The sequence below is a fragment of the Nerophis ophidion genome, linkage group LG25 (assembly GCF_033978795.1).
Source record: "Nerophis ophidion isolate RoL-2023_Sa linkage group LG25, RoL_Noph_v1.0, whole genome shotgun sequence".
In the NCBI taxonomy this organism is placed as follows: Eukaryota; Metazoa; Chordata; class Actinopteri; order Syngnathiformes; family Syngnathidae; genus Nerophis; species Nerophis ophidion.
The window spans coordinates 23198708-23222234 of record NC_084635.1 but is presented as its reverse complement, the minus strand read 5'-3'; the positions used below and the strand labels follow the sequence as shown (position 1 = coordinate 23222234).

Here is a 23527-nt window from a genome sequence, read left to right as displayed (position 1 = left end):
ATTATTATGGAGTAAAGTGCATAGCTTGCTAACATTTTCCTATCCAGCCCCACCACAGGCAACAGCTGTCAGATTGTTTTACCATGAAAAGAGCTATCTGTATTTTGACAGATGCGTTGTTCCCTAACATGACGGTGAAGGTCATGGCCTCGAACTTTCAGGCTTCATTTTCAAACAGTACATGGAACGGTGAAAGTCCTGCTCAACTCAAATCAGTGTGCATCAAACTTCTCAGCATCCCGAAAATTTGCAAGAATGATTACAACCAGATTGAAACTACATACAATGTAGTTTGTAGTTTTTTTGGTCTTTCGATGTACTCTGTGATCTTCATTTTGGTTTTCCGGGTAGCTGGGATAGGCTTCAGCTACCTGTGACTCCATAAGTAGGATAAGAATCCTAAAAAATAAAAATAAAAATGGTAAAATGTACCCAAGTCTATTTTTACCCATTTGGAGAAACAAGCAAAAAAAATTAATAGAATCAGAAATGATGGGATTTTACTTTGGCATTGATATGTGGATAAATATACCTAAAAAATACACTACAGTGGAACCCAAAAGCATGTACACTTGTTTGTTGTAGTTTTGCTCATTTCCAGGAAGTGTATTGTGTTTTGATAGTATGTTTGTGTGTGTATATGTACTATATGTATATGTGTATATGTATACATATAGTATATAGTATGTTTTTTTTGTGTGTATATATGTATGTGTGTGTGTATGTATTTGTACATAAGTATATACAGGTATGTGTATATATGTATGTATTTATGTGTGTGTGTGTGTGTATATATATATAGTTATATATATATATATATATATATATATATATGTATACACGTATATATACACACACACACACATATATATATACTTGTGTATATATGTATATAAATACTTATATATACATATATATGTATGTATATATACAGGTGTATTTATACACGAACCCAGTTTCCATATGAGTTAGGAAATTGTGTTGGATGTAAATATAAACGGAATACAATGGTTTGCAAATCATTTTCAACCCATATTCAGTTGAATGCACTACAAAGACAAGATATTTAATGTTCAAACTCATAAACTTTTTTTTTTTGTGCAAATTATTAACTTAGAATTTAATGGCTGCAACACGTGCCAAAGTAGTTGGGAAAGGGCATGTTCACCACTGTGTTACATCACCTTTTCTTTTAACAACACTACATAAACGTTTAGGAACTGAGGAAACTAATTGTTGAAGCTTTGAAAGTGGAATTCTTTCCCATTCTTGTTTTATGTAGAGCTTCAGTCGTTCAACAGTCCGGGGTCTCTGCTGTCGTATTTTACGCTTCAAAATGCGCCACACATTTTCGATGGGAGACAGGTCTGGACTGCAGGTGGGCCAGGAAAGTACCCGCTTTCTTTTTTTACGAAGCCACGCTGTTGTAACAAGTGCTGAATGTGGCTGGGCATTGTCTTGCTGAAATAAGCAGGGGCGTCCATGAAAAAGTTATTAAAATATGTTGTTCCAAAACCTGTATGTACCTTTCAGCATTAATGGTGCTTTCACAGATGTGTAAGTTACCCGTGCTTTGGGCACTAATGCACCCCCATGCCATCACAGATGCTGGCTTTTGAACTTTGCGTCAATAACAGTCTGGATGGTTCGCTTCCCGTTTGGTCCAGATGACACGATGTCGAATATTTCCAAAAACAATTTGAAATGTAGATTCGTCGCACCACAGAACACTTTTACACTTTGCATCAGTCCATCTTAGATGATCTCAGGCCCAGAGAAGCCGGCGGATTGTGTGGATGTTGTTAAATTGCTTTTGCTTTGCATAGTAGAGCTTTAACTTATACTTACAGATGTAGCGACGTACTGTATTTAATGACAGTGGTTTTTGGAAGTGTTCCTGAGCCCATGTGGTGATATCCTTTAGAGATTGATGTCGGTTTTTGATACAGTGCCGTATTAGGGATCAAAAGTCATGTTCATTCAATGTTGGTTTCTGGCCATGCCGCCTACGTGGAGTGATTTCTTCAGATTCTCTGAACCTTTTGATGATATTATGGACCGTAGATGTTGAAATCCCTAAATTTCTTGCAATTGCACTTTGAGAAACGTTGTTCTTAAACTGTTTGACTATTTGCTCACGCTGTTGTGGACAAAGGTGTGTACATTGCCCCATCCTTTCTTGTGAAAGACTGAGCATTTTTTGGGAAGTTGTTTTTATACCCAATCATGGCACCCACCTTTTTCCCAATTAGCCTGCACACCTGTGGGATGTTCCAAATAAGTGTGTGATGCACGTTGCTCAACTTTATCAGTATTTATTGCCACCTTTCCCAACTTCTTTGTCACGTGTTGCTGGCATCAAATTCTAAAGTTAATGATTATTTTTTCCCCCAAAAAATGTTTATCAGTTTGAACACCAAATATGTTGTCTTTGTAGCATATTCAACTGAATATGGGTTGAAAATGATTTGCAAATCATTGTATTCTGTTTATATTTACATCTAACACAAATTCCCAACTCATATGGAAACAGGGTTTGTACATACATACATACATATATATATATATATATATATATATATATATATATATATATATATATATATTGTGTGTGTGTGTGTATATACATGTTTTCTTTACTTAAAAAGATTCTCAAGAATTATGAAACAAAGAATTATCATAATGAATAAGAACCACTATTCAGATGTGAGTTGTTAAACATCCCCAGTTGAGGCCCAATAAATACTTAGCATGCTACAGATATGTTTCCATGTAACACAACTAAACTTTAACAATATTCCAAGCAAAAGCATTTTGACAATACGTAAAATTAATAAATCAAGAAAATGTAATTATGTACTGGAACATTAATAAGAATTGTACTACTCCACCTCCATCCATGCATTTTCTATCGCTTGCCACCTGGTTTATGTTTATTGGAACTACTCTACAAATCCACCTCAGAACAATAAACCAGAAAAGTTGGATTCAAACAACTTAATTGCTGCTGCGTTTTTTGACTAATTTTTTTCGTTTGCTGTGTCTCCATTCCAGTCAGGTGGCGCACACATACAATACAAAGTGGGCAATGTGCATGTAAAAACCCACAGCGCTCAACTGCGAATCAGTTCTCACCGGTCACTTGAAAAAGCCTTTCAAAAGAGTCGACTCGTTCACGAATGTCACATCTCCAGCTTATAGTTATGTTGAGTTACGCTGCTACCTGTTGGAAGGATTTGTAACGACAAGCCAATCGGACAAATAATAACAGTGAGATTGTGAGCCAGTGGGAGCAGAAGGCTCCAAATCCTAAATAAAAAAAATAATGACAGAAATCCTTCTCCGGCAGTTGAGAAGTAATTGTGGCAGACCACCACATGTAAATGAAAGTTTGGTAAATAAATGGATGTACTCATGTTTCAGCGTGTTACTAAGTTGTCTTCTTGTGTGCTCTTCATCCTAAGATGGTGCTGATCGAACTTCAACAATATGAAATGACGGCCACAACCGTGTACGTAGCTTCACAAGGCCCTCTCACAACAAGTCACTCCGAGGTCACCTGCCCTGCGGCGCCCTCTTCCTGTAGCCAAAGGTAGAGCTCAACCAAGAAACATTTGCCATCACATCGGCTGCATTGACGGGGTTGGAAAACACACCGACTGCTGTGACCGACAACTTGTCACCTGCGAATGCAGCTGGCAAACAACAGAGAGAAAGAGAGAGCAGGTCTGAGCGGCGCGTGTGTGTGTGTAAACAGCGCCCTCTCAGGAGATCAGAAGCACTACAACAGACAGATCAGTGGAGATGCTGGGCTGTGGATCAGGCCCAGTTCCTGCCAACATTCTGGTCCCCATACATTTAACTAGGTTTGGAAAGGCTCTTGTTTCGGTTACTTTGTTTACACAATGATGCTACTTTCAAAAGGGTACAGAAACAAAAGGTAGGAATGATCAATTCTGTAAAGCCTTGGCCGTCTACCAGCTTTACGTCCCATGGAGTAGCCATCGCGCTAGTTTACAACCTGACGTGCTTATTATCCTTTATTATATTTATCCACGCCAATGAAGAGGGAGAAGAGGATGGTGAGAAGCAAGGGGGAAAAAGGAGAAGAAGGTAGAAGGGAATGGACCAAGAGTAAGAATCCTGGAACAGGAAGCGGATGTTTGAAGGAGAAAAAACATCAGAGGCGGGACCTTTTGATGTCCTTAAAATGACGGAGGGAGAGGACGTCACGTGGAATCGTGTTAGTTTGTTCTGTGAGTGGAAGAGGAAGTTACGTATAGTTTATCTTGAGCGTGTATTGTATGAACTCTGAATTGAGAGCATTAGTCTTTCGCACGTATATAAGTGGGAGTACATACAGCTGAATTACCAATGGGATTTATTGTATGCATGTTCACATACTGGGATTAATTTGGGGGGGGGCTTGTAAAACAGGGGCGATTTAAGCTGCAAATCATAACTTTCTTACAGGAAAACGAGCAGAAATCCGAGACCGGCTGTGTCTCAACTCTTACGCAGTCAATGCTAAATATAAGTATGGAAATGCTTGAATTGACACAGAGCCTTTAAACTAGTCAGTCCATGAAGGGTTACGTCCCAGAGATTGTTTGACTGGAGAAACTGCCCCCTACTGGCACTAATGCTGGCACACAAGTCACCTGACCACACTACAGAAACTGTTGGTGGTTCAGTGTGCATGAAGCTGGTACCTAACCTCCTCTCAACATAGGCTGACACTTTATTTGACTTTGTCATTAATAATTGATCCCCCCATTTATTGTATCCGGAATGCAGACTATTAGTTTTCTATGGTGTGATTTGATAGCATTGCCATTATTTAGCTTCTTTAGTTTATTTGCAATTGTACTTCCTTCCTAACCTGCACTTGACATGATAATGTGACACGGTAACTTAGTACAAAGTTATTAATATGCTGATTAGCTGTTATTAGAAACACACCCAGTGGTGATTTTCATTCAAGTCTTCCAGCAGAGATGTTCCATTCCTTTTTGGTGTCCATCAACTGTGCTGAATATACAGTTTAAGGACCAAACCGGTTTTTGGATGTTGGAGCCTCCTTAGTTTGGATCTGCTAAATAACTACAACCGAAGTGCTCTTTAGGGTGGTCATCTTTCATATGCTGTGAAATATGGGTGAAAGTCAAACAATTTGAATATCATGCAAAGGTTAGTTTATTCTAGCAATTAGATTTAAAAGGTGAATCTAATATATGAAAGACTTATAACATGCAACTCTATATTTCAAGCCTTTGGATATAATATTGATAATTATGACTAACAGTTTATGAAAACATTGAATTAAAAAAATCTCAGAAAATGTGGGTTTTTTATAAATCGTCAACTGGGATCCTCAAAATTATAACAAATAAAGGCTTGACATATCTAACTTTCCAGGTAATTGGTTTATATTACAAAATATTTTTTAACATTTGAATATGAATTGCTTACATGAATGGACTTGAAGACGAATACGCACGTGCGTTTAAGATGTGCCGTGAGAAGTGCATTGTGGGATTTCCCTTAAGGGGACTAAACATGCAGAAAATGCTGACATGCCAGTAAGTCCATGTGAGGCCACACTGTCAGCTTCAGTGATGGAAAACAGAGCTGTGTCTCAATTGGCGCACTTCCGTACCTACACTGTCTTTTTGACAGCAATATCTTGTCACTTCCTGGTGCACAATGATGGTATTTAGCACACTCTATACGTAGCAGCAGGGAAGTAACTAACTTGAAATAATGGCGACTGAGGAGCAGCTCTTAGTCCCTTATGTGACATGTACCTGATTTTTTTTTCATGTCATGTGAAAAACTAGGATTCTGCTGGATAAAAATCATATATGTGTCCAGTGCAACTACAGCCTGAATGATCGGGTAGCATTCATCTGACCCATACATCATCAAAAAGCAACAAATGTCGTAGTTCTTCACCAGAAAAGACTATTGTAAAAAGAAAGACTAAATGAATGAGCACAAAGCAGGCAAAAAGAAAGATGTTTTAAAACACACCTCAATGTTTCACCACTTCTGATGACCCACAAACTGCTGGAGACAAAATAATTGTTCACTTCCTTCTTAACCTCCTACTCAAAATAATTTAGTTCAGAAAATATTGACTCAAATTGCACACAATCCGGGAAGTTGCAACAAATGTACCAAGAGTGAGATCTACCAGAATTGGAGCTTTCTATTTACACACAGCATATTATCTATATGAAAGACTACATAAAAAGATCGGATTCAATAAGAAATCCAAAATTGTGCCTCATACCCTGTAGTGTGAACATAGCCAAATAAAAGGAAGAGTGAACAGAAGAAGTGGGTGAATATTATGATTGCCATTTCCAATAATTTTACACAGATTTGCTAAGAGTGTACACAGTATACTAATTGAAGTGTACAGACAGTTTTCATTAGCAGAATTGAATCGTATGAATAATGAAACCATTTCTGGAAGAAATAATACAAATCCAATTCATCTGTTTACAAGCACCCAAAAAGTGGTAATGCCAAACACATTTGATAAAGAATAATCATAGTTTTACGTGCAGAAAATAAATGGGTTGTACTTGTATAGCGCTTTTCTACCTTCAAGGTACTCAAAGCGCTTTGACACTACTTCCACATTTACCCATTCACGCACACATTCACACACTGATGGAGGGAGCTGCCATGCAAGGCGCTTACCAGCACCCATCAGGAGCAAGGGTGAAGTGTCTTGCTCAGGACACAACGGTTGTGACGAGGTTGGTACTAGGTGGGGATTGAACCAGGAACCCTCGGGTTGCCACCTTTCCACTGCGCCACGCCGTCCCCAAATGCCCCAAACAATGTCAAAAAAATATAAATGATGAATGAAATAGATCAATTAAATTTAACAATACTTTAACGTTTGAGTACTTGTTTGTGAAGTCAGCCATAAGAGGCGGGAAAGAGAAAGGTATCTTTGTACATCGCTACAAATTATTTTTTTAATTCAATATTTTTTCATACATTTCTTATCAAATTGTTTTTACTCGCAACTTTTGTCGACCCCATGGTGTCTTATTTTGCAGGCGCACCATCGTTTTTTTGGCACTACATTGTTCGGAATGATACTCGAGGGAATAGACTATTTTGTTAAAAGCAATGTTTGGCTGCATGATGGTTTATGAAAATCTGAGGCCAAATTTAGTCAGAATGAATCCTATAAAAAGTGGAGCGTATGGTATTGGAGATGTTATTTGTTTTCCTTTTGAGACACAGCCTGTGTACAATGTTTTTGTCCACACACTACTTTGTTAAAGAGTCGTGTTTGCTGCACATTTAGATTACATATTCTTCTTTTTGTTGCATTAAGAACTCTTCAGTTCGTCATCTCCATGACATGAGTGTGACCTATGACCCTAGTTCGGGCTTACTTAGCGCTACAGTGTGTGTGTGTGTGTGTGTGCGCGTGCGTGCGTGCGTGCAGGAAGCAGCATGAGGATCCCAATGTCCCTTGCCATGTGTTTCAGTTCTTATAGAATATACTCTTATTTATTCTGTGTTATTCTTCATGAGGCCACAGAGGTCATGCTTTTACTCGGTTTAAGTGTATTATTGTTATTATTTAAAGTACCATATGTATTAACAAGTTATGGCTGGTGACCATACAAACATCTCAAATATTAACCGTTGTTTTTGCCGTTTATTTGTACTTCGATGGATGTTTTTTTTGCTCTATAATCATTCAGTATAATTTCTCATGTGAAGCTATATGCAGGAAGCGGTCCACTAAGCACACATCCAATAAGTATATAAAAGTTCGGTCACACGAGTCAAGGCGGGAATAATTATGACAGTTGGGGCTACTCTCACAGAACACTTTAGAAACTCCAAAATCCTTTCCATAAAGCAACATTTTACCCCCCCCTACTTTTTCAGCAAAATATTCTGTTCCATATCATGTATTCACAGTACCATTCTTAACTGTAGGGATGAATCTGAAAATAGTGACAATAAAATGTCAGATTTTTATTTTTGTTCCTGTTCTGTTTAGCAGCTTAGTCGTGTTTAATGTACATAAGTAACACTCCTGTTGTGATCGTGTTGACTTCGTTTTAGATTTATTACATGGTTTAAGAGGGGACAGACAGTGGGAGGAGAGAGAAATTGAAGTTACGGCATTATCAAACGTTCATTATCACACAAGAAACAACGTAAATTCCCGATGTCCATGTGTGCTGCTGTGCTGAGTCGTGCATTTTACAAAACCACACTCTATTGACAGCAGAAGTTTTTACTCATACAATGTACAAATTTGAAGCAGGTTGTGCTTATATTGATAGGATGGTAATCATTTTGGCAATGATTACTGATGGGTGTGTGTCATAATAGTCCTCCACTATCTGCTGAAATTTAAAAAAAGAAACATCACCACATTATACCTGCATATACAATTAATAGTTAGAAAATATAAATGTTTAGGGTTTTTTTATGAATAGCTGCACAAAACGAAATATAAAACGTGCAACTCTGGCCGGTGAGCCAATAGCAAACTGAAAAAAAAAAATAAGTTATTAACTACAGGATCAAAGTTATCTCACATTTTAGAATGTGTTTCCTTTTTCTTAGTTCCATTTAGATCAGGCCTGGGCAAATATTTTGACTCAGGGTGCCAAATTTAGAGACAAAAATGTCTCTGGGTGCCGGTTTATCTATTTTTAGGAACATTAATACAAGTTAAAGTTAAAGTACCAATGATTGTCACACACACACAACTAGGTGTGGTGGTGAAATTTGTCCTGTGAATTTGACCCATCCCCTTGACCACACCCTGAGAAGTGGGCAGCAGCGGTGGCACGCCCGGGAATCATTTATGGTGATTTAACCCCCAATTCCAACCTTTATGCTGAGAGCCAAGCATCGAGGTAATGGGTCCCATTTTTTTATAGTCTCTGGTATGACTCAGCGGGGGTTTGAACTCACAACCCACCGATCTCAGGGCGGACACTCTAACCACTAGGCCAACCTCGCAATAATGTCAGATCGAATGCTAAAAACGTTATGACAGACCGCCTTAAAAAAGGGAATGCAATTTTACATTTTTTTACTGAATGGGACACCCGGAATGTACATGAAAATAAAGAATGTGGGATTTACAATATTAACTATGAATGATAAAACGCTGAATATTCACAACATATGAACGTAACACCTCCTCTCCACATATTTTACAATTAAACGAAACACAACAAAAATGCATCAAACAGCGAGACAGGAACGCAAATGGTAAAAAAAAAAATAAAAAAAAAATCTAAAGTCTGATATATGTGAATATATTGTAAAAATCTCCTTCTGCATCTGTCCCTGTCACTCCGCATCTGTCCCTGTCACCCGCATTTCAGGCTCAGGAAACACACTATGGAAACGCTCCCCACCCACACTGCTTGGTGCCTCGTCTGAGCTGCTGTGACTTACATTACCAAAGTAACTAATTAGATTACCATAGTAACTCAATAGATTACCATAGTAACTTGTATATCAAGCAAAAGCGCATATTCCAACCATTGAAATACTTGGTATAGTTGAAGACTTACGATCATTATAAAACATGAGTGCACATCATAATGGCAGCTACACTTTACATCTTAAAGATCTTAAAAAAACTATTTGGGACTGTCCGGCGGGCCAGATTGAAAAGCTTAACAGGCCGCATGTGGCCCCCGGGTCTTATATTGCCCAGGTCTGATTTAGATTTAATGATGGCGACGAAAACCGACGTCAAACGCGACACACCACTCTTCTGACTTGCTTTGGTAAAAGCTGCTGAAAGAAGCATTTCCTCAAACATGTTGGCGCTTCACAGTCAAACGACACACCAGCTGTATTGGCCCCGTTTTTTTTTTTAAAGTGACACAAACGCGGGGGCATGGAGGGACACAGTATCACTCCTTGTGTTACACAAGGCATCCATGCTTCCGTATGGTTTCACCCATCACTGGTTGTGCTTGTACTCTTTCCTCTTAACTGAAATGATTACGGTCTGTTAAAAACAAAGTTGGTGGCATTGGGGATAAGGTTAGCTTGTGTGTTTGTTTGCCAGTAGAAAAGCACCATTGTTGTTGAGTCAGACATTGTGCTCAGCTGCCTAGACAAATAGGTGTGTACCAAACGACCAGGTGTCTTATGCATAAGAGAGACTGCGGTGTTAAGTACAGTTTTCTTCTTTATTGAAGTCAACGCTGCCGAGATAGACGTTTATTCTGCTTAGTGATATCAACTTCCGCTTTTAAGACCATTACTAAACTTAAAACCGTACCTTTTTTTTTTTATCTGCAGTAGTCTCGCCAGATTTGCTTTGTTTTTATGCAACATTTTGTTCCAACAGTATATGTGTAGGTTTTAAACTCCAGACATATACAGTAGGGCAAGTAAGAATTTGATCCACTTTTATGGTAGGTTTATTGTACTGTAACAATCTATCACGTAATAAAGGTTGTACCGTATTTTCCGGACTATAGCGCACCGAGATATATTTATATATATATAAGCCGCACCCACAAAATTTTAGGAAAATAAAATATTTTTCCATATATATTAGCCTCACCAGACTATAAGCTGCAGATATATATGTTGTGAAATGAGTTATTTACACAGGAAGAATTTTGTAAATGTTTAGTTACATACTTTGTTTCCAATTGGCTATTTAAACAAAACAGAAGTCATTGTCATGGAACCACTAGCTGCAGAAGCTATCCATCTCCAAACAGCTTAACAGACTAACAAAGACACTAGTAAACATGTTAGCATAATAGCTAAAACTATCGTGGCTGGCTTGATTACATTACGATAGCACGTACAAACATACATGAAAACACTCCAACATACATCACACATGGCACGGTTTAGTAAGTATGAATAGTTTTAGTTGTATGGTAAAACTTACAAACGTTGCTTGGAGTGATGAATGACTAATCACTACAAGTAGAAACGCTATTGGACGACTAGAAGATGGAACGGCACTTGTACTTCCAGTTGAAAGCATCTAAACCAGGGGTCGGTCGGGAACCTTTTTGGCTGAGAGAGCCATGAAAGCCAAATATTTCAAAATGTATTTCCGTGAGAGCCATATAATATTTTTTAACACTGATTACAACTAAATATGTGCATTTTTAAGTCAGACCAACATTTTTAGAGTATAATAAGTCTCTTATTCTTTTTAATAACATTGTTATTCTAAAGTTAACCAATAATAAATATAATACCTCTTACCATTGATGCGACATCTTGAACAGGTGCGATAGAAATCAAATGGTTGGATTAAAATGCATGAGAATGTTTTATAATTTGAATGTTATTTTTAACACTGTGATTACCAGCGGAATTATTAACTTATCGTGTTAAGCAATGTCAGCTAAGATTTATCTGAGACCCAGATGCAGTCATCAAAAGAGCCACATCTGACTCTAGAGCCATTGGTTCCCTACCCCTGATCTAAACAGAAAATAATATTGTAGACATTCAATCCGCAGCACCTGCGGTGAGCAAACTCGTCCAAAAGATAGCACAAACAATAACTCAGCTTTTCAGTGTCTGTTGAATTCAAAACATGAGCCGTGAGCGAAGAAAAAGCCATAAATTAGCCAAACCATTTTATAAGCTGTAGGGTTCAACGCGTAGCAATAAAATCTTATAGTCCAGAATTTACAGTAAATTAATTTGTATTTTGCCAGTAAGAATTCTGACCCCCTCAAACAAGGACATGCCCATGTAGTACAGAATAGTAAACGAAAACAAAACCCTAGTAGTGGATCAAATAATCATCTTCCTCACTGTATTTGCTGTTTTGTATTGTTAGATCTGTCTTAGATTCTGTTTTTTCCATTTAATTCAGTAACACATTTATAGCTTTACTGTGTTCTTTTACTTCATGCAGTTTTGTTTTATTCAAAGAGCCGATGTCCTGTATTGACTGCAGGCTTGCGTATAGGAGTAAAATAAAAAATATTGTTGTTTAATATAAAGGAAAATACCTACACAAAAGTGCAGAAAATTGGGGAAAATGGGGGAAAAAAGTAATTTATATTTCAAAGCTGTGTGCAGAAGGCTGAAAAAGTCATATTTAGAATAACAAATGGCAGTGCCTTTTTTTTCTACTCAAGACATTTACCCTTTATGTAAATGTTTTTGTTTTAAATTGACTTTTAAGACAGAAATCTTACAGGTGGAAACCAGTGACGGCAGTGCCGGGGCTCGTTCACACGGCAGCTCGCATTTTTTGTTCTTTAAACAACAAGTTGACAGTGAACATGTTATTGTAACAAAATAGCGCAACGTAGGAAGAGGCTGAATTTTGATTGGCCAAGTGCAAGTGATCAAAGCACTGAGCCTCGCCGTATGAACGCAGCTGTTCCACCGTCGTCACTTTGTGGCCCTCCTGCTCTATGAATGTGTACAGTATGAATACATGCTAATGTTTTTTATTTTCTTGCTGTCATTTGTTGAGACGTACCAGAATGCTGTGACTTGGCATGCTCTGTTATCTATAAAAAAAAAAGTTGTAAATCCTGCAGTTTGTGTGTGAGATTGTGTAACACTCTCAGCAGTGAGCGGCTGTACAGTATGACATTAAACTTCAATACTTCATTGGACGTGCAGATGCCGAAAAATTGCAATCCTTTTTGTGTGCACTTATTTTTCGGATTATGAGTCGCAGTTTTTTTCATAGTTTGGCCGTGGGCGCGACATATACTTCGGAGCGACTAATGTGTGAAATTATTAACACATTACCGTAAAATATCAAATATTATTTATTATTTATCTCATTCGCGGAAGAGACGAAGAAAATGTCAGCAATCGTCACAAGAATAAGAATTGGCAGAAGTGCGTTGTGGGTCATGGGATGCTAACTGCTATATGCTACTGCCAGAGCTATTCAAATGGATCACATCAACGTTGGCGGTAACTTATAAAAACTGAGAAGGGCTGAACAAAAATGGCACCGAAAAGGAAATCATGTACTGCAGATCACAAGCTGGACGTAGTGAAATATGCAGCAGAAAACGACAAGAGGAAGCGGCGCATCTCTTTGGAGTTGGCAGAGTTGTTTAGAAGCGACATAGAGGAAGAAGATTTCATGGGATTTAGCGATTAGGAGTGAGAGATTGTTTGGTAAACATATAGCATGTTCTATATGTTATAGTTATTTGAATGACTCTTAACATAATATGTTACGTTAACATACCAGGCATCTTCTCAGTTGGTTATTTATGCCTCATATAACGTACACTTATTCAGCCTGTTGTTCACTATTCTTTATTTATTTTAAATTTCCTTTCAAATATCTATTCTTGGTGTTGGAATTTATCAAATAAATTTCCCCCAAAAATGCGATTTATACTCCAGTGCGACGTATATATGTTTTTTTCCTTCTTTATTATGCATTTTTGGCCGGTGCGACATATACTCCGGAACGATTTATAATCCAAAAAATAAGGTACTTTGTAAGCATTTTAGCTCTTAAAAATATAATCGCTGTGGCGTCTAAATACTCGCAAAATATGTCCCTTCGGCTATGTCTTCTTATTCTCTGGCAGACCAAGTGCGTGTGAGAGTGTGTTAAGAAGCAGTTATGATGCCATCTACTTACCGTGAAGGGGCAGTAACGACAAGCTGCATTCACAGAGTCCCATTATAAAATGCTCATAGGTGGTGCCTAATCTATTTACGCTACGTTGCTACAAATAAATTAACATACGAGAAATACTGGAATTTATTTCCGAATGTTGTTCTATTGGCAAGTATGCATATTTTAAACAACAAAACAAAGAATTGGAACCATTTTTTATAAGATTTCTAATATTTGTGATTTAAAGTGTTATGTGTTTTTCAAAGATTCACAAGAAATTGATGCAATAGCTCCACATTTTCTTTGTGTCCACACATTTTAGTGACATCCTGTGGGTTGTTTTGACGACACACACCTTTTGAAAACAGATCTCAAAGTGTAGCTTTTTAAAAACAATAAAGTTATTTTTATACTGGACATTGGAGAAATGCTTTTTTTGTATGTGCGTACGTTAAATGTATTAGGTTGTCAAAGTTGCTGTATGTGACGATTAGTTAGATGCTTAGAGGGGGCCCGTGTTGCATCATTGTGACACCGCCTCTTCCTAGTCCCAATCTAATCTAATCTAAGAAAAGAAAAAAAACAATGCAACATTGCAAGGGCAATGTTGGAAGTGATTTGTGGTCTTGCTCACCTGTATGAACTTTGCATGGCATCCATTGCATCCAGGTTTTAATCCTCTCATACGTGAAGATCTCTCCTGTGGGCGAGCATGCAGCACAGTAATGTACGGACACAAAAAATATAAGATAAGCGACCCCTAATATTTAAAGGCCTACTGAAACCCACTACTACCGACCACACAGTCTGATCGTTTATATATTAATGATGAAATATTAACATTGCAACACATGCCGATACGGCCGGGTTAGTTTACTAAATTGCAATTTTAAATTTCGTGCCGATGTATCCTGCTGAAACGCGTGCATTGTAGAGGACATTTTGTTCCAGCACCGTTCCCAGCTATAAGTCGTTTATTGTCATCGCATAATTCCACAGTATTCTGGACATCCGTGTTGCTGAATCTTTTGCAATTTGTTCAATGAATAATGAAGACGTCAAAGAAGAAACCTGTAGGTGGGAAGCGGTGTATTGCGGGCGCCTTTAGCAACACAAACACAGCCGGTGTTTCATTGTTTACATTCCCGAAAGATGAAAGTGAAGCTTTACTATGGAACAGAGCGGTCAAGCAAACACGGTTGGATTGGATCACACACACAAAGTACATTGTATTATGCAGCGATCATTTCAAAAGATCGTGTTTCGAAGAAGGTCCTTTGCGAAGGGCAGAGATGGGCATCGCCACCACCCGTCGACTGGTGCTGAAGAAAGGTGCGGGGCCGACCTTCAGGTTGTACAGGTACGACCATATAATCTCACTAAAACACTAGTAACACAATAAGCAGATAAGGGATTTTCCAAAATTATCCTAGTAAATTTGTCTAATAACATCTGAATCGCTCCCACTGTATAGTCTTTTTTTTTTTTCCCTAGTCCTTCACTCTCACTTTCCTCATCGACAAATCTTTCATCCTCGCTCAAATTAATGGGGAAATCGTCGCTTTCTCGGTCCCTGCTGGTGGCCATGATTGTAAACAATGTTCAGATGTGAGGAGCTCCACAACCCATGACGTCGCACATATTGTCTGCTACTTCCAGTAAAGGCAAGGCTTTTTTATCAGCACCAAAAGTTGCAAACTTTATCGTTGATGTTCTCTACTAAATCCTTTCAGCAAAAATATGGCAATATCGTGAAATGATAAAGTATGACACAGAATGGACCTTTCGGTAGGCCTTTTATTTGGTCTGTGCAGAAGTGTTTTAGAAAGTTAAACTTTTAATTGTGACAAAATATAGACCTATATTTTATATGTATATATATATATATATATATATATATATATATATATATATATATATATATATTGTTAAACCAATTATGGTAACATAAACTAGCCGCTGGTTTTATATTTTTGGGTTTGAAAAATGTAACTTTGAGCAAGTTACAAACAGCACCTTTTAAAGGGCCTCTCTCATACTCTAAAATGTGTATTTCATAGCCCTAGATCTCTCAACGATGTCAACAGATACAAATGCCGTCTAAAATAGACACAGAAGTATTTTAGGCTCCTTTTTTGATGGCAAACATTTGAGTTCCAGCCACATTTTGACATGGCCTTCATCAGCCTGCTGATATCAACGAGAGAATACTGGACTGGATACTCTCATATTAAGTAAGTGCTTGGGTTGTGTCTTCATCCAGCTATTTTCTCACAGGATTGTAAGACAGACTGTCATTTTGCATATTACATGTTGTACAAGTTTTCTTTTCAAGAGAAAAAGAAAGGTAAGCCACTAATATTCTTTTTTGCGTCCTCTTCTACTGGTGTTATATTGCTGGAATTCTAGACGCTTGAGGAAACTCGGAAAGATCATGAGGAAACAAATTCATCAAGAAATATATTTTATATTAAAATTTTTGCTATGAGTCTTAATCATGTCAGTTTAGGGATGTATACTGTGTACAGGTACTTCTTGGTACCGGTTCCTAATTGGGCTGTTCCAAGAAGACCGTCATTATTGTTACACACTGTCATATACACTTCAGGTGCCACTGCCATGAATAAAAAATCAGCTTGGAATAATTACAAATAATGAAGCAACACCACACAAGTTTGTAACACACTAATATTCCTCCTAATCCCCAAAAGGCACGCACGCTAACAAGAGTTAGTGTAAATTTGAAGTGAACGCCACTTACCTCACGACCGTTCCTACCACTTTTCATCTACAAGGTCCAGTAATCCAGAAACCAATATTAATCCACTCAAAAAAAAACATTTTAAACAATCACTGAGTCGTGTTATTTAAATATATACATACATTTTAATTAATAATATATATATATATATATATATACTGGGGACGGCGTGGCGCAGTGGGAGAGTGGCCGTGCGCAACCCGAGGGTGACTGGTTCAAATCCAACCTAGAACCAACCTCGTCACGTCCGTTGTGTCCTGAGCAAAACACTTCACCCTTGCTCCTGATGGGTGCTGGTTGGCGCCTTGCATGGCAGCTCCCTCCATCAGTGTGTGAATGGGTAAATGTGGAAGTAGTGTCAAAGCGCTTTGAGTACCTTGAAGGTAGAAAAGCGCTATACAAGTACAACCCATTTATTTATTTACTGTATGTATATGTGTGTGTGTATATATACACAGTCATTAAAATAAGTATTTGAACACCCTGTTATTTTGCAAGTTCTCCCACTTAGAAATCATGGAGGGGTCCGAAATTTTCACGGTATGTGCATGTCCACTGTATGAGAGATAACCTAAAAAGAAAAATCCAGAAATCACAATCTATGATTTTTTTAAGAATTTATTTGTGTGATGAAGCTGAAAATAAGTATTTAAACACCAACATTAATATTTGGTAAAGTAGCCTTTGTTTGCAATTACAGAGGTCAAACATTTCCTGCAGTTCTTCAGCAGGTTTGCAGACTGCAGGAGGGATTTTGGCCCACTCCTCCACACAGATCTTCTCTAGATCAGTCAGGTTTCTGGGCTGTCGCTGAGTAACACAGACTTTCAGCTCCCTCCAAAGATTTTCAATTGGATTTAGGCCTGGAGACTGGCTAGGCCACTCCAGAACCTTGATATGGTTCTCACGAAGCCACTTCTTGGTTTTCCTGGCTGTGTGCTTTGGGTCATTGTCATGTTGGAAGATCCAGCCACTACTCATCTTCAATGATCTGACTGAGGAAAGGAGGTTTTTGGCCAAAATCTCACAATACATGGCTGCAGTCATCCTCTCCTTTAAACAGTACAGTCGCCCTGTCCCATGAGCAGAAAAACACCCCCAAAGCATGATGCTACCACCCCCAAGCTTCACAGTAGGGATGGTACGCATCATCCTTCTTCCTCCAAACACGCATCGTGGAATTATGACCAAAAAGGTAAATTTTGGTCTCATCTGTCCACAAAACTCTGGATCATCCAAATGGTCATTGGCAAACTTAAGAGGGGCCTTAACATGTGCTGGTTTAAGTAGGGGAACCTTCCGTGCCATGCATGATTTCAAACCATGACGTCTTAGTGTATTATCAACAGTGGTCCCAGCTCTTTTCAGGTCATTGACCAAGTCCTGCCGTGTAGTCCTGGGCTGATTCCTCACCTTTCTTAGCATCGTTGAGACCCCACGAGGTGATATCTTGCATGGGGCTCCACTCCGATTGAGATTGACCGTCATGTTTACCCTCTTCCATTTTCTAATGATTGTTCCAACAGTGGACCTTTTTTCACCAAGCTGCTTGGCAATTTCTCCGCAGCCCTTTTCATCCTTGTGGAGTTGTACAATTTTGTCTCTGGTGTCTTTGGATAGCTCTTAGCTCTTAGCCATGCTGAATGTTTGGGTCTTACTGATTGTATGGGTGGACAGGTGTCTTTATGCAGGTGCATCTGATTCAGGATAATAAAGTGGAGTGGAGGAGGACTTTTAAAGGAGGACTATCAGGTCTTTGAGGGTCAGAATTCTAGCTGATAGACAGGTATTCAAATACTTATTTTCAGCTGTATCACACTAATAAATTGTTAAAAAATCATAGATCAAGATTTCTGGATTTTTCTTTTTAGGTATCCCTCATACTGTGTACATGCACCTACCGTGAACATTTCAGACCCCTCCATGATTTCTAAGTGGGAGAACTTGCAAAATAGCAGGGTGTTCAAATACTTATTTTCTTGACTATATATCTGTTTGAAAATGCTTAACATAGGCCAAGAATATATAACATATGCTTTAAAAGACGATGTTGTAAAGCTGCAAACTTTGAAGCGTGATGTGGCGAGGGACGAGTACTTGTTAGTAAAATTATTATTTTTTATTAAACTGAAAAACAATAAGGTTCCTAACTCTATTTGAATATTAAGTCCATGTAACTATCCACCAGAAAAAAGCTATATTATTTTCCTGTTAAAGTCCTCGTTTTATTTTCCTCTTTGTAGAAAAAAGGGCAGCAACAGGTCCATGCCAGCTCAGGTACACTTTTGTATAATATTTATTTGCAGTTTATAGTCTGATTTACAAGAAGAACAATGTCATACTTGCATTCAAAACATAAAATGGGCCGTAAGAAGTCTTTGTGTAAAATGTTTCTGCAAACATTCTGATAGGAGACTAACTCCAGTGGTTGAAATGCAATAATAAGGAGAGAAGAAGAGAAAGTGTAGAAATATTTGTTTTGTGATCGTCATGCCTTGTAAGTGTGCAACAACAGTCAGGAACTAAGTACAAATGCGTCATAGTATACATATTGACAGAAGACGCTTGAAGTCTTTGCGCACTCACTGGAAATGATGAGCTCAATATTTACCTGTTTTGTTGTCATCTTCTCTCAGGCTGTGTCATAAATCCAATACTCATGTCAGTACACTACAATACATATACTGTGTATAATGTACCCCTAGTTCCTGAGTACTCTCATTTTTATACTTCTGTGCTGTTGCAAATCCTTTACTTTGGTTATGCACTGACCTAAAATAACAATCACAATATTTATCCACTTCTTTTTCTGTCCCTCACTTTGCGCCAATTTCAAAGCTGCAATTATTTTAAGTTAGCCCCTTCCTTTTCGCCAAGATGCCTATTACAGATAGTACTGTACTATCATTGCATTTTGCAATGCTTCTCAGAGTGAACACTAAAGACCAAGTAAGTAAAAGTATGCGAGTGTGTCAACTAACATACAGCCTTTAATTCCTGATCTGCATTGCAATGGCTTGAAAGTACTCAGGAACCAAGAGGAGCAATGGGCTACATAGAATATCATTTTGAGACACCCTTCATTACAAAAAATGTTTTACACTTTATGTACAACAATTTGTATACTTTTTTTCATCAAACTTGAATTTAATTTGATGCATGTTTTGTACTAAAACAAAGTCATGGGTAAGAAATTGTTTATAATAATGTTTTAGAACAAAATAACTAATTTAAAACATAGATGTGTATCAGGGTTGTCCCCCCAAAAAATCTAAAGGTTGATGACTAAAGACATAATCAAACCATTTTGGATTAGAACATAACACACAAAAAAAGTAAATGTGCATGTGAAAACTGAAATGTGCAAGCTGAATTTAAATGCAAATGGTAGCATGCTAACAGTTACAGAATGTGTCATATCTATGAGGTTTTTGCATATAAAATTAGCTAAAAAAGTTAGCATACTAACAGTTAGCGTACGTCAACTACCAAGTTATATAACTCTAAGGTGTTTGGCTGCAATATTGGAAAAAAAATGTTACAAAGCTAATGTTTGCAGTTATCATATGTGAAGTACCAGGTTAAATGAGTAATGTGTTCGGCTGCAAAATTGGCTAAAAAAATTTGCATGCTATTGTTAGAAATGCTGCCTGAGCCATAGCCAATCATCAGCCACGATACTGAACAGCGCATTCTGATTGTTTTGGTCTATACTAATGGCCTATATTATTGTATTATTGTTTTAAATCATTTAGCTGAATCTAAATGCAAATGATAGCATGCTAACAGTAATAGAATGTTTCAAGTATAAAGTCATATCTATGAAGGGTATGCATGTACAATTAGCTAAAAAAAAAGTTAGCATACTATCAGTTAGCGCAGGGGTCACCAACGCGGTGCCCGCGGGCACCAGGTAGCCCGTAAGGACCAGATGAGTAGCCCGCTGGCCTGTTCTAAAAATAGCTCAAATAGCATCACTTACCAGTGAGCTGCCTCTATTTTTTAAATTGTATTTATTTACTAGCAAGCTGGTCTCGCTTTGCTCGACATTTTTAATTCTAAGAGAGACAAAACTCAAATAGAATTTGAAAATCCAAGAAAAGATTTTAAAGACTTGGTCTTCACTTGTTTAAATAAATTCATTTATTGTTTTACTTTGCTTCTTATAACTTTCAGAAAGACAATTTTAGAGAAAAAATACAACCTTAAAAATGATTTTAGAATTATTAAACACATATACCTTTTTACCTTTTAAATTCCTTCCTCTTCTTTCCTGACAATTTAAATCAATGTTTAAGTAATTTTTTATTATTATTATTATTATTGTAAAGAATAATAAATACATTTTAATTTAATTCTTCATTTTAGCTTCTGTTTTTTCGACAAAGATTATTTTTGAAATATTTCTTCAAACTTATTATGATTAAAATTCAAAAAAAATATTCTGGCAAATCTAGAACATCGGTAGAATCAAATTTAAATCTTATTTCAAAGTCTTTTGAATTTATTTTAAAAATGTTGTTCTGGAAAATCTAGAAGAAATAATGATTTGTCTTTTTTAAGAAATATAGCTTGGTCCAATTTGTTTTATATTTTCACAAAGTGCAGAATGGATTTTAACCTATTTAAAACATGGCGTCAAAATTCTAAAATTAATCTCAATCAGGAAAAATTACTAATGATGTTCCATAAATTCTTTTTTTAATTTTTTCAAAAAGATTCGAATTAGCTAGTTTTTCTCTTGTTTTTTTTTCGGTTGAATTTTGAATTTTAAAGAGTCGAAATTGAAGATAAACTGTTTCAAAATTTAGTTTTCATTTTTTTCGTGTTTTCTCCTCTTTTAAACCATTCAATTAAGTGTTTTGTTTTTTCAAAAAACCTTCCGTAAAAAGGAAAAAAAATGTACGACGGAATGACAGACAGAAATACCCATATATATATATATTTATTAAAGGCAAATTGACCAAACTGGCTACTTCTGGAAATGTATTTAAGTGTGTATCAAACTGGTAGCCCTTTGCATTAATCAGTACCCAAGAAGTAGCTCTTGGTTTTAAAAAGGTTGGTGACCCCTGAATTAGCGTATGTCAACTACCAAGTTATATGACTAAGGTGTTTGGCTGCAAAAATGTTACAATGCTAATGTTAGCATGCTAACAGTGTCAAGTACCAAGTTAAATGAGACTGAGGTGTTCAGCTGCAAAATTGGCTCAAAAAAAAAAAAAGTTAGCATGCTATTGTTAGAAATGCTGCCTGAGGGTTAGCCAATCAGTAGCCACGATACTGAACAGCGCATTCAGATTGTTTTGGTCTATTCTAGTGGTCAGTACTATTGTATTATTGATAGTTTTTACTATTTACTCTAGCTATTTTTATGCTTCGAAAATGCTTAAGAGCAAAATTGTGCAGAATGTGCTTTGGTACTGATAATACAAAGATAAGATATGGATGTTATGTTCAGATTGTTTGGCTTATATTTATTGACTTATATTGTATTGGTTTTGGTGTCTTCCATAAACATATCAAAGTGGCCATGGCATCCTCCAATTTATATTTATGCGGCCCTCACTGGAAAAGGTTTGGACATTCTGATCCAGGGGTCACCAACCTTTTTGAAACCAAGAACTACTTCTTGGGTACTGATTAATGCGAAGGGCTACCAGTTTGATACCCACGTAAATAAATTGCCAGAAATAGCCAATTTGCTCAATATACCTTTAATAAATAAATATATATATATATATATATATATATATATATATAAATGGGTATTTCTGTCTGTCATTCCGTCATACATTTTTTTTCCTTTTACGGAAGGATTTTTGTAGAGAATAAATGATGAAAAAAACACTTAATTGAACGGTTTAAAAGAGGAGAAAACAGGAAAAAATGAAAATTTAATTTTGAGACACAGTTTATCTTCAATTTCGACTCTTTAAAATTAAAAATTCAACCGAAAAAAAGAAGAGAAAAACTAGCTAATTTGAATCTTTTTGAATAAATTAAAAAAGGAATTTATGGATCATCATTGGTAATTTTTCCTGATTAAGATTAATTTTAGAATGTTGATGACATGTTTTAAATAGGTTAAAATCCAATCTGCACTTTGTTAGAATATATAACAAATTGTACCAAGCTATATTTCTAGAAATATTTCACAAATATTCTTTGTCGAAAAAACAGAACCTAAAACCAAGAATAAAATTAAAATGTATTTATTATTCTTTACAATAAAAAAAATAAATTTACTTGAACACTGATTTAAATTGTCAGGAGAGAAGAGGAAGGAATTTAAAAGGTAAAAAGGTATATATGTTTAAAAATTCTAAAATATTTTTAAGGTTGTATTTATTCTATAAATTTGTCTTTCTGAAAGTTATAAGAAGCAAAATAAAAAAAATATATGAATTTAAACAAGTGAAGACAAAGTCGTTAAAATATTTTCTTGGATTTTTTAATTCTATTTGAGTTTTGTCTCTCTTAGAATTAAAAATGTCGAGCAAAGCGAGACTAGCTTGCTAGTAAATAAATACAATTTAAAAAATAGAGGCAGCTCACTGGTAAGTGCTGCTGTTTGAGCTATTTTTAGAACAGGCTAGCGGGCTACTCATCTGTTCCTTACGGGTTACCTGGTGCCTGGCGGGCACCGCGTTGGTGACCCCTGTTCTAATCTATATATTTTCCTGACACCGGCTGGAATTTAAACCCAGTACTTCTGCTAACAAGTCTAGCACTATCACAGTGTGTAAAGGGGAAATTTGCCATTATATTCCTTTCAATGACTGAGCAGGAAGGGGCTAGGAATAAACCCTGTAATTATTTGACATTTTACATGTTCTTCTTCACCCAAAACGGGCCCCCCAACATCTCGCGAGGCCCTACACACAGTGGCACCACAAAAGAGTCGAGTCTAAAACAATTTTCACACAGATTTATTGATCTTTGATTCAAAACTCCAAATAAACACACGGTACATAAAGTGTCGATGATGGCAAAGGAGCCATAGAACTGGCCTTCCCTCTTAACAAGGCCACGAAAAAATGAGCCACGCTCACAAAAATCCATGTTGGACTTTGGATGGTATGGATGTATTCTTTCCAAAAGCTTACTGCACAGGTACACTTTTACTAACAGACATGAAAAAAGTACAC

General features: G+C 36.9%; 1 protein-coding gene across 4 annotated transcripts in view; it reads left to right on the top strand.

Moving 5' to 3' along the window:
* The window catches only part of samd4a (sterile alpha motif domain containing 4A), a 161204-nt gene extending 147172 nt beyond the window's left edge, over positions 1-14032 (top strand). For all 4 annotated transcript variants that reach the window (XM_061887307.1, XM_061887306.1, XM_061887305.1 and 1 more), the window contains one exon: positions 3465-14032. In XM_061887307.1, coding sequence (XP_061743291.1) covers positions 3465-3493 — 29 coding nt within the window. In that variant the 3' untranslated portion in view covers positions 3494-14032. The remainder of the gene's footprint in view (positions 1-3464) is intronic.
* Positions 14033-23527: the final 9495 nt, after the last annotated feature.